This window comes from Vanacampus margaritifer, chromosome 2 (genome assembly GCF_051991255.1).
Source record: "Vanacampus margaritifer isolate UIUO_Vmar chromosome 2, RoL_Vmar_1.0, whole genome shotgun sequence".
Lineage (NCBI taxonomy): Eukaryota > Metazoa > Chordata > Actinopteri > Syngnathiformes > Syngnathidae > Vanacampus > Vanacampus margaritifer.
In genome coordinates, this window is record NC_135433.1 from 10,241,376 (window position 1) to 10,253,360 (window position 11,985).

At 40.1% G+C, this 11,985-nt stretch overlaps 1 protein-coding gene across 2 annotated transcripts in view; it reads left to right on the forward strand.

The window, feature by feature from the left end:
• Positions 1–11,251, forward strand: part of LOC144043352 (sphingosine kinase 1-like) — a 32,584-nt gene extending 21,333 nt beyond the window's left edge. For both annotated transcript variants that reach the window (XM_077556893.1, XM_077556894.1), the window contains 3 exons: positions 1,719–1,813; positions 1,899–2,014; positions 5,697–11,251. In XM_077556893.1, the coding sequence (XP_077413019.1) occupies positions 1,719–1,813; positions 1,899–2,014; positions 5,697–6,531 (1,046 nt within the window). In that variant the 3' untranslated portion in view covers positions 6,532–11,251. The remainder of the gene's footprint in view (positions 1–1,718; positions 1,814–1,898; positions 2,015–5,696) is intronic.
• Positions 11,252–11,985: the final 734 nt, after the last annotated feature.

Consider the following 11,985-nt stretch of genomic DNA (forward strand, 5'->3'; position numbering starts at 1 on the left):
TTTGTGCCCCTCGGTTGTGTGTTCCCGTCGCTGAGTGCGAGTGTGTAGTGTGTCTGTCTCAGTTGTCCGAAGCATTTCAGAGTTGAGACGCCCTGTGCGGTTCCGCCGATGGGCGGGTCAGCGGGAGTGCGCGGTTGGGGGGTGCAGGAGTATTGGAAGTTGTAAGCCCGTGGCATCTACCCCATTGTAACACTGTCTATGAAAATAGGGCCCTGTCTGTCAGTCATTAAACTAAGAATTTTGCTTATTTTAATGTAAAGTATCAATGCAATGCAATGCTTTTGATGACACCATGAGCTTTATGTAAACATTTTTTACAACCTGAGAGGAACATGCCGCTCACAAGGAGACCTTTATTTTATTAACACAGGACTCAAACGGGCATCAGAGAAGATCCAAAATATTAATACAGACGCTCCCCAACTTACGAACGAGTTACGTTCCGAGCGATCGTTCGTAAGGTGAATTTGTTCGTAAGTTGCTTCAGTGCTATATTTTGTATTATAATTGATGTTTAAAGAGAATACGTACAGTACTGTACTACGTATGTTAGAGAGAGAGAGCGAGAGACACACACAGTATGTACATGTACGTAATAAGATAAATAAAATTAAGTTTAACTTAGTTTTGGAAGATGTACTCGATGCTTAAGGAGAGGAGGAGGAAGAGGAGGATTTTATATCATGAGAGGTTCTTCGTCGTCGCTAGAATGGGCTTCAAAAGTTACTTCCTCCTCCGTAACTTCAATGTAGGAAGAAGTTGAGGGTCGCGGAGAAGAAGATGAGGGTTGATGAGTATCTTCCTTGGAGGATTTACTAGAAACTGGCCGAAAGAAGCGATCTAACGACGATTGCACAGTTTTCTTCTTTTTTCATCATAAATGATGCGGTAGCACTGTATGGCATCATTCAATTGATTTGCAACCTTTGTGCAACGTTCAATATTTGGGTCTTGCTGCTCGAAGAGTGCGATGGCTTTATCTATGAGCGACAGGCGTTTCTTCTTCTTCCTCCTCCTCGACACGTTGCTGAGCCTCCAATGCTGGGTGAGCTCTCACAGCGCCAAGCGTCGGTATTAGCGGCGGAAAGAAGCACTACAGTACTCGGAAAAAGGTGCGCAATACAAAATCTAACTTACAGCATCTCTTTCCGAACATTTTTCGACATGCGCGCATGCGCGCAGACATGTTCGTATGTACCGTTGTTCGTAACTCGAATGTTCGTAAGTAGGGGAGCGTCTGTATACAGTAATGCCTGTGAAAAGATTATGTTTCTGACTCTAAATCTCTCCAATATCAGTCATTGATGTTTTTATCATTTGTTTTTGTGTTGTTTTTTGCTCTGACACCATTTTTATTGCTTAAAGGTGTGAAAGTACTTTTATCAACAAACAACGGCGATATAAGCATGTACAATTGCACATCCATAAAATACGCGAATGCATCCAGCAAGTGCAATGTGTAGATACACATGAGTTGGCCACAGATGTTTGCAGAGTGGTTAAGCTGCCTTGGAGCTGCCGAGGAGCCATCGGGCAGCCTAATGTCACGTCTGGCCTCATAAGGGCAAAATAAACGCGTAATCTCCCCTGGCCATGATGTAAGCGTGTCTGTCTTTGCCCTTGCCCTGATTTTTTTGTTTTCCTGTCCCTCTGAGAAATCTATGTTCTTCTTTTGTTTTCCCTCTCTCATGTATCTTTCGCTGTTTGTGTGTAATCAGAGCACCAGAACCACGCACGGGAGCTGGTGAAGAAGGCGGACCTATCACAATGGGACGCTCTGGTTATCATGTCGGGAGATGGGCTGCTCTTTGAGGTGCTTGGACTAGGCCCAACTTCTGTCCTATGTCTAGCTAATATTTGTCCTCAGCACCTGTCTGATTGTATCTTTGTTCAACCAGGTGATAAACGGTCTGATGGAGCGTGACGACTGGCAAGAGGCCATCCAAACCCCTCTGGGGATTCTCCCGTGTGGCTCTGGCAACGCCCTGGCTGCCTCTGTCCACCACTACTCTCAGTGAGTCAATCCATTAATGAGTCATTTAAATGCATGGGCTAATCGTGCAAAAGAAGAGCCAAGAAAAATACTTGCTGAGCCTAAAAAAAAAGAACTGATTTATCTCCTTTCTGTATAATCAAGCTCTGAGGGAGGAGAGGCACAAGAGTAATGTGAATGTGCTTCACCGCAGCAGAGGTCACTTTAGGCAGCTGATAAGCTACAAGAAATTATGTAATAGTTTACAGGGGTGTCAAACTTGTTTTTGTCATGGGTCAAATCGCCAAATCATTTGTGTGATGTTACAATAAGAGCGTTTCCATTACAGTTTTTTTGCAAAAATAAAAGCGATATTGTACTATTTCGATGAAGTACAATTTCGACTTGCCGGTGTTTCGCTTCTGAGGTGCATTTCTTCTCGTAATGTCCCGTCTCGCGGGATCTCCTAGTTCTGTAGGAGGTGCTCATTTATGGAAGACAGACGCCCGCAGTTATTAACATTACTTTTTGGGCGGGTTTGGGCATTTGGTGTTGTGTGTGTGCGCGCGCTTAAAACTTGTGTTATGGTGCGGACGGATGGATTTCAACAAGAACGTGCGCCGTATGCCGCTCGATTGCTCGTTGCCAGGGGCAACAGCCATTTCTCATGCAACGATATGGGACATGCATTGAACAGCAGCATATTGGCTCCATAGCTGAATCGCTTTGTACTTTAAAAGACTTGTTATCCCCACCGGAGGCAGCTCCGACACGAAAGCAAGTTGGCCCCGTACTTCCTTTGTCCTTTCCTCCGTGCCGGGCGGGGGTCACATGACTACAGGGAATGCGCAACAAATGTTTCCATTACACTTCTGCGAAATACTTGTTACGGACGCTCCCCACCTTACGAACGAGTTACGTTCCGGACGATCGTTCGTAAGGTGAATTTGTTCGTAAGTTGCTTCAGTGCTATATTTTGTATTATAATTTATGTTTAAAGCCTATTTAAGTATATTGAAGGTTTATATAAGTATGTTTAAGGCTTGTACAAGTAACCTGCATTGGTTTGTACTGAAAAAAACTTAATAAAATGGAGAGAATACATACAGTACTGTACTGCGTATGTTAGAGAGAGAGAGCGAGAGACACACACAGTATGTACATGTACGTAATAAGATAAATAAAATGAAGTTTAACTTACTTTTGGAAGATGTACTCGATGCTTAAGGAGATGATGGAGGAGGAGGAAGAGGAGGATTTTATATCATGAGAGATTCTTCATCGTCGCTGGAATCGGCTTCAAAAGTTATTTCCTGCTTCATGGGGACCGGCGTTTCTTCCTCCTCCTCCTCCTCGCCACGTTGCTCAGCCTCCAATGAGCTCTCACAGCGCCAATCGTCGCTATTAGCGGCGGAAAGAAGCACTACGCGCAATACAAAATCTAACTTACAGAATTTCTTTCCAAACATTTTTCGACATACTGTACGCGCAGAAATGTTCGTATGTACCATTGTTCGCAACTCGAATGTTCGTAAGTAGGGGAGCGTCTGTATTTCGACATGTCTCAAAAACCACCTCATGAAAGTGTAAAAACGTTTTTTACGATATTTGAGAGTTTTTTTCCCCCGAAAATCGCATGTTTCCATTACCAGCTTGCTTTTGCGCAACTTGCCTTTTGAGGGAAATGGAAACGCACCTAATAACAGTAGGAATTATGTTGCTTTATTAGATTATTTGTGGCGTAATTTCTGGCAAGCTTTTGCGGGCCGCCTAAAATGATATGGTGGGCTGTATTTAGCCCACGTGCCTTGAGTTTAACACCTGTGTTTTATGATCTGATCAGCAATTGCAGCCTTGAGGATGGCTGCACTGTACAGATACTCCAGGTGACTCCTATAGTGGGAATTATAAAGGGAAAAATATTTGCATTGTTTGCTATAATCACATTCCTCTTTGCGGGCGGTAGAATAATTCCGCGACCTCCTTCTACTTTGATAGTGTGGGCCAAAAAGTCCTGCTGGAGCGTAACAGTTTTTCCCCTGTCTGGTTCTCCCACATTTACCAAAGCTGCACACTCAGAAACAGAAGACAACTTCAATCAATTAGGGTGCAATTAATTTCATTCACACATCTGTTCCTACAAGCGACTGCCTCTTGCTCAAGCTAAATAAAAACGTAGGTGGTGGTTAAGGACCTTGTAAAGTGGTTGACGAATAGTAAACAAGTGACGGAGAACAAGTTATCTATCATAGAACACAGTGATAAAAATGTCATGCTCTCTCCTTTACCAAACAAGAAACATAACATCCTGCCTCATGATTTGCACCAGATGGCAGCAACATTTGATAACCTAACACTCCCATTCTTTAGACATTCCAAACCTAATGGTACAAATTGTGTATTTTTTTTCTTTGTATCTCCCTAAACCCAAACATTCAAAATAATCGAATAGATTAAGTACACAATACTCAAAGTATCATAAAATCTACTACTAACTTAACTTTTTGGAGCTGGTGTAACTTTGTGTGCTTTTACGAGTAATTTGTATTAATACTTTTTGATTAAATTGAACTATACTAGTTTTTTTTGGTATGGATAACTTAAAAAACTAAATATAGCTATTTTGTGATAACATCTTGTTTCTATTATTTCAAAAAAGGTCATATTTACAAATACAATTATTTTTATACAGTACATATTAAAAAAATAAAAGTTTAGGTTTTATTGTATGATTTGTTTTATGTTTGGTGTATATGTTTCATAATTTATTTTACTTGTTAAAGTATCATAAAATCTACTACTAACTTAACTTTTTGGAGCTGGTGTAACTTTGTGTGCTTTTACGAGTAATTTGTATTAATACTTTTTGATTAAATTGAACTATACTAGTTTTTTTTGGTATGGATAATTTAAAAACCTAAATATAGCTATTTTGTGATAACATCTTGTTTCTATTATTTCAAAAAAGGTCATATTTACAAATACAAATATTTTTATACAGTACATATTAAAAAAATAAAAGTTTAGGTTTTATTGTATGATTTGTTTTATGTTTGGTGTATATGTTTCATAATTTATTTTACTTGTTAATGTATCATAAAATCTACTACTAACTTAACTTTTTGGAGCTGGTGTAACTTTGTGTGCTTTTACGAGTAATTTGTATTAATACTTTTTGATTAAATTGAACTATACTAGTTTTTTTTGGTATGGATAACTTAAAAACCTAAATATAGTTATTTTTTGATAACATCTTGTTTCTATTATTTCAAAAAAGGTCATATTTACAAATACAATTATTTTTATACAGTACATATTAAAAAAATAAAAGTTTAGGTTTTATTGTATGATTTGTTTTATGTTTGGTGTATATGTTTCATAATTTATTTTACTTGTTAATTTGTAATTTTATACTAGCCTTATTTTACTGTCTGCAGTTGACATTGTAAATAATAATCTGTTCTCATATTCTTAGATTATGAAAATAGCAACCACAACTCTTTTTTTTTTTCTTCTTCCAAGCATTAATATGATTCATCCTCATAGCATGGTGGCCGACTATATGTATCAACAAAAATTAAGTTGGGTGTCATCAAACCATTAACGTTCTGTAAAACTTAAATGTTTGAGTTATTCAACTCAAAGAAAGTGAGGCAATCGATTACTTCACTTTTTTTTTTTAGTTCTGTTTATTCGGGGTTAACTTATTTGTTGTGTCGCTCAGGTCACCGCCTGCGTGGAATGAAGAACTCCTCCTGAGTTGTGGCTTCATACTGTGCAAGGGCCTGGTGGGTTCCTTGGACTTGGTGTCCATCCACTTGGCTTCCAAACAGCGCGTTTTCTCCTTCCTGTCCCTGGCCTGGGGCTTTGTGGCCGACGTAGACATCGAGAGCGAGAAGTACCGGCACGTGGGCGCCATCCGCTTCCTGATGGGCACCCTGGTGCGACTGGCCTCGCTCCGAGTCTATCAGGGCAGGTTGGCGTACCTGCCCGTCAAGGAGAAGCCCAACCTTTCTTCCACGCCTCAGCGAACCTCACTGTGCTCCTCTCTCCCTTGCCAGCTCATTCCAAACTCACCCGCTCACAAACTGCGCCACCATTGCAACTCCTCCATTAACGCCAAAAGACTCAAACCTCCCAAAGGCGGCAAAACCCGAGCGCCCCTTGACTCTCTGCTACCAGGACTGGAGCAGCCGGTCCCGGAGAGCTGGACTGTTGTCAAGGAGGAGGACTTTGTCTTGGTGCTGGCAATTTACCAGTCTCACCTGGCCGAGGACTTGTGGGCAGTCCCCGGCGCCACGGCGGACGACGGAATCATCCACCTGTTCTACGTGACTGCCGGAATCTCCCGACCGGCCCTCCTGCGCCTTTTCCTCGCCATGGAGAAGGGAGCGCATTTAGCGTGCGGCTGCCCCCACCTGGTCTACGAGAAGGTGCAAGCGCTGCGGCTGGAGCCCATCTCGAGGGAGGGCGTGATCACGGTGGACGGGGAGACGGTGGAATACGGGCCGGTTCAGGCTCAAATCCATCCCGGACTGGCCAGACTCATACATGGATGAAGGCAGATTATGTTAATCTTCTTGTTGGAGAGCTTTCAAGTTTGGCCTTTTCACTCAGTGTTGATCTCTTTTTATATGCTGTTTTCATAAGTGCCAAAGACGTTCAATCAGTCTGTGAGAATTCCTCTATTTTTATACCGAAACAACTTGTCCTGTTTTTTTTAAGCTCTTCGCCAGCCTTTTGGATTCAGGATCCAAGCCGTGGATTGTTGTCCTTCACTGCTGGCTGGTCCCAGCGCAACCGCTTGACAGTCGTAGTGAGCTCCTCGCGCACGTTTGTGTAAATGTAATACAATGTATGTGTGCGACCGTGCATGAGGAGCTTTGGCACATTGTTGCCGTGGCAGAGGAGTGCGTTGTGCACTCTGCTGTCAGACCTCATCAGCGACGCACACATGAAGACAAGCACATTTTCTCATCCGGGGGAGATTCCTGGGGGAATAGCTGAAGAGTCCGACAGAGCACAACATTTTTTTTTTTTTTTTTTTTACTAATCTTTGTGTAGCTTAGAGAAAGTTGAGGGAAAAGCTGATCTAAACTAAAGTGAGCGTTACGTTGTCTTTACTCTGACCTCCATCATCTGCCGCCATCATTAGACTGGAGGGAATGAACCAGTGTGTCCCAACTTTCAATGAGCCACGGCGCGAATTTTACATTAGAAAGATTTGATGGAATGCCGTCAAAATAAAAGTGCTTTGTACGTACCTTCTGCCATCTATTGGTACTGAATTGTTCTGCCTGTCACTATATATTACTGGCATAGATAACAAAGATACATGATTTGTATTAAGAAGAAAAATCAAGATCAATTAAGTGAAATTGGATAGTACACCGATGATCTCTCATGGCACACAAATGTGCAGTGACACAGTGGTTGGGACACATTGGACCCTTCACTTTATACACTCAGATCAACACACACACACTAGCAAACATTACTTTAGGCCTCACCTTTTCAATCCTGCCAATTTTAAATGTTTATTTCCCATTTTCTATCTTTCAATCATGTGCCCTTAGAATGGTCATCACTTTTCTCTCCCTTACGGCACCCCTGGATAGGCGGCCATTATTAATCGCTGTAGGAAAGAAAATTGAAAGAGCTTTACTTAATCTTTTCCTCTTTTTAGTTGCTATAATAGCTTCCACTGTTCTGGGATGTTATCTTGAAGAGACATGGTATGGGTGATGTCCAAGAGAAGGCCTGGCTCACAATTCCGTTGTAGGTCATTTGATGGGAATGAAGTCATTTAGGGCTTCTTTTTTTTTATTTTATTTTTTTACATCATGTTGGGACAGAAAAGAACCTTTGCCAAACAGTTTCCATCAAGTTGTAAGCACAGAATTGTCAAAAATGTACTACTAAGATTTGTGAATAATGGGTTTAGGTTAATTGATCAGTTCAAGTGTTGTCTGAATTCTTTTGTCTCCGTATTAAGATTCTATGCCTATTATATCATCTACTCTTAAATTGTAAGATTGTACTCGCCCTCCTTCCCTTTTAGTTAATGAGCCATCACCTAATGGATGCAAAAAAAAACGTATGTGGTGTGTTGCATTTAGAGCAACATGCAATCGAGTGTTGCTTGGGAGTTGTGCACTGGCCGCGTCATTACCTCATCTACACGCTCAGGCACAAATCATGTTTTTGAACGGTCCCGTTGACCACGCCGCACAACAGGTATGCAGCAGCTGAATAGCATCATGCAGCAGGAAGTCTTAGCTTGACACAACGAGGCTGTTTTTGGACTCAGACGCAGAGGAAGAGGTTGGAGGGTAAAGCAACTTTTAATTAACAAAACAAAAGCTCTTCGATGAGAGGGAGAAAATAAAGACTATACAAACATTAACTGAAAGCGCTCCAAAAGGGAGGAAGTTCAAAACTACATTCAAAAACAAAAATCACTCTATGACTAAAAAAAACTAAGCTATACAAAATTACAAACAAAGGTTCTCTCACGAGACAAGGCAATAAAGGCAACTGGGTATCAAGGCTGTGGTCTATGGCAGGCTTCAGTGGCTCAAACGAAAACACTTCGGCACAAGACAGGGAAAACGCAGACTATTTAACACATGAGGGTAATGGGGAACAGGTGGAAACAATCAGGGATCAGGGTTGACACAGACACCACACGAGGAAGGGCAAGTGACCTGAAACGAGAGGAGTCAGACTTTTCACAATAAAACAGGAAATGACAAGACACCCTCACCGCGGTGTGACATAGCTGACCTTTAAGGCAAATTCTTCTTTCCTGACACAGCAGATTAAAGGAAAACTGAATTACGGCTAAAGTAAAATGTCAAATATTAACATTCATGATCCAGCCTCTGCATTTTTTGAGGGCATGACAGTAAGGTAGACATAATCTAAAAAGTCTGCACACCCCTGGTCAAATTCTGGACTTTTGTGATATTTCAGAACATCAAAATAAAGAACAAAAATTCTATTCATATTTTTCCACACATTTGGGCGCTTTCTAGTGGGCTGATGAAACCAAGGTTGGAAAGTTTGGCCGTAATTCCGTAAGTTATGTTTGACACCAAGAGGACCTACAGTAGAGTGAAGCAAGTTGACAGCATCATTACTTGGGCCTGCAACCCCCCCGCCCCAACTGGGGCCTTATTTACAAGAGGGTGGGCACAATTATCTGCAAGCACATTATCTCACTTTATTAACCGGTTATTTGAAAAGGGGTGTGTTTACTTTTTACTGTATGTATACTGTATGCCAAAAATAGCATTGTGCTCTCATACTCACAGAAGAACTCTTACAGCACCAAAAAACCCTCTCACATGTAATAAATCAATTTTCTCTCTCTTTGTGTAAAGATTTGTTTTAGTAGGAGGTTTTATGGTGTGTAAGAGGCCATTTTTGTGTGAGTGGGAGATATTTTTGTGCATGTGTGAGTAGATTTTGGTAAGTATAAGAACTTTTTGTGTAAGTGCATGGGATTGTTTTGGGGGAATGAGGGTTGCTTGTGTGAGACTTTGTGAGTGTGAGTTTTTTGTTGTTGGTATCACATTTTTTATGTATGTGAAATTGATTTTGGTGATTGTGACATTGAGTGCGGATGTCAATTTATATATTTTTAGTTTTGGCCTAAAGCATTTTCCATGAATGTTGAGGTGTTTTTTTTGTTTGTTTTTATGTTAGTGATAGTTTTTGGGATAAGTGTGAGAGGTTTTTTGGTCTGGATGAAGGTTTTATTTTGTGTGTGAAAGTTGTTGTTTTTTCTTAAAGGTTTTTTTGGGTGGCCCTGCGTGTGTGTACGTAAATGTGCGTGTTTGCTTGTGTGTGAGTGTGTGTTTGGTTGCGTTTGAGTGTGAGAGAGGGATTTATGAGGCGTTTATGAGAGTTTTGGGCCGAGTGTAGGCAAATGAAAGTTTTTGGGGTGAGTTCAAGATTTTTTTTCTGGTTTGAGTGGGAAAGTGATTGTTTTTTTTTTCCCGAATGTGAGAGTTGTTGTTTTTTTTGACTGTGAGAGAGGTCTATGTGTGAGTTAGGTTTTTTTGGGTGGATGTGAGCATTTTTTGGTGCATGTGGGAGGATTTTGCTGAGCGTGACGAGATGAAATGAGAGCTTTTGTTGATGTACTGTATGTAACAGTTTTTTTTTTTTTCTGAATGTGAGCGCATTGTGTGTGAGAGAGCTTTTAGGAGGTGAATGTGTTTATTTAATTATTTATTTATTGTCGTGAGTGTGAGAATTTTTGGTTGCACGTTAGGCTATATCATAGTAATGCAGCAAAATATTTGCACACATTCTTTTTTCTGGACCTTTCATTTGAATTGTAAATCAATATTGCAATGTACCTTGAAGCAGACTTGACCCAAAAGCATTCTCATTCCAGTGCCCCCTCCCTTTTTTTCCCTTTAAAAAAAAAAAAAATACATTTAAATTTGTTGTATAATGCTCATGATTGACCACAGCATGTACAAATTGCATCCATATGCAATATTTGATCAAGGTGCTGTCTGGATGGCATGCCAAACAAATGCATCGTCATGGTTACACACATGAGGAGCGAGGGTTCCACCTACTGGATGACTTACAGTAAATATTGCTATCTAGATTTACCCTAAGCTTTTTGATTTATATAACGCACTTTCCTCAGACTGCCACTACCAGTCATGTCTTTTTACTTCAATCTTGAGAGGATTAAGCACAGTTGTATTAGAATTTGATGGGGAAAAAAGCCAACATTCATCTTATTGTAACTTACTGCCAGATATATTTATTGAGAGCCTTGCATAGAAATGATAAACAAATATACTCTTGGTAGGATGTCGTTGCACTACATGTGGTTTGCTATGATAAATAATTCCACTTGCTGTTGTAATGCAGCATTAGTCTGAACACAATTAGAATGGCTAGTGTCTTTGTCATGAGTTTTTATTCATAATTTAGGAGACGTCTCACTGAGTTATGTGCAGAAATCAGGTCAAAACTAACTGATGCAGTGAGGTTTGTTGCTAGATTTTTATCCTACTTATTTTTCCCCCTCTTTTGTGATTATATAATGATGTACAATGAACACAATGCTGGACTCAATGTCTCATTTGTGAGTCGCCGAAGATATCATTTACAGATGCAGTAGGATATTCATTCAGTTTTGTTATTAACGTGACTGCAAATGAATTTTAAATGCAGTAGATCTGTATACTGTTCACTAATGCTTTATGTTGGCAAGACAATAAATTTTGTATCTGGAAAATGCTGGCTAAAATGTGATGCTTTTTTATGTTTACAAGGACAAGGACAAAAGGGAAAACAAAGGTAAATAAATACATTTTTACATTCAGCTGTGTTGCCCCACTCACTCTCCATAGATGAAATAATGAGTGCACACAAGAATCTATGCACAAACGGTAGTTATTGTATGTGCATTGGCCTGCCCTATAGACTCCATATAGACAAGCACAGATTTCTCCATACCCTTTTACATTATTGTAATTTCTAGATTAGGTTTTTTAGATTAGCATATTGGGGACAACAGAAATGCACATTCTTTGTTAATGATATAATTAATAATGGTAATAATAAGAATAATATTTATTACTCTTAATTATTACTAATACATTTTATTATTTTTTGTGCATGTTGCAATGCACTTACCGTATGATGGCTAGTACAAATCCTGAAAATGCACAGTTTAAGGTTACGGTTAGTTAATATAAAATGCAAAGACATGTAGAAATCCTTATCTTATGAATGTGAGTGTGAATGGTTGCATTTCTATATATACCCTGTGATTAGCCGGTAACCAGTTCAGGGTGTACCCCGCCTTAACGCCTCAAATTAAAATTAAAATCTATGTTTTTGTTTTGTCCTTTTGCTTGAGTTGAAGTGTGAGATTGTGGTCTTCCACAGATAGAGGGCGCTAGGTGTTCACAGCGGAGCTTTCTTGTAAAAATGACGGCACGTTTGTTAGACTGTAAGGTACCCTTTTGTCCTCT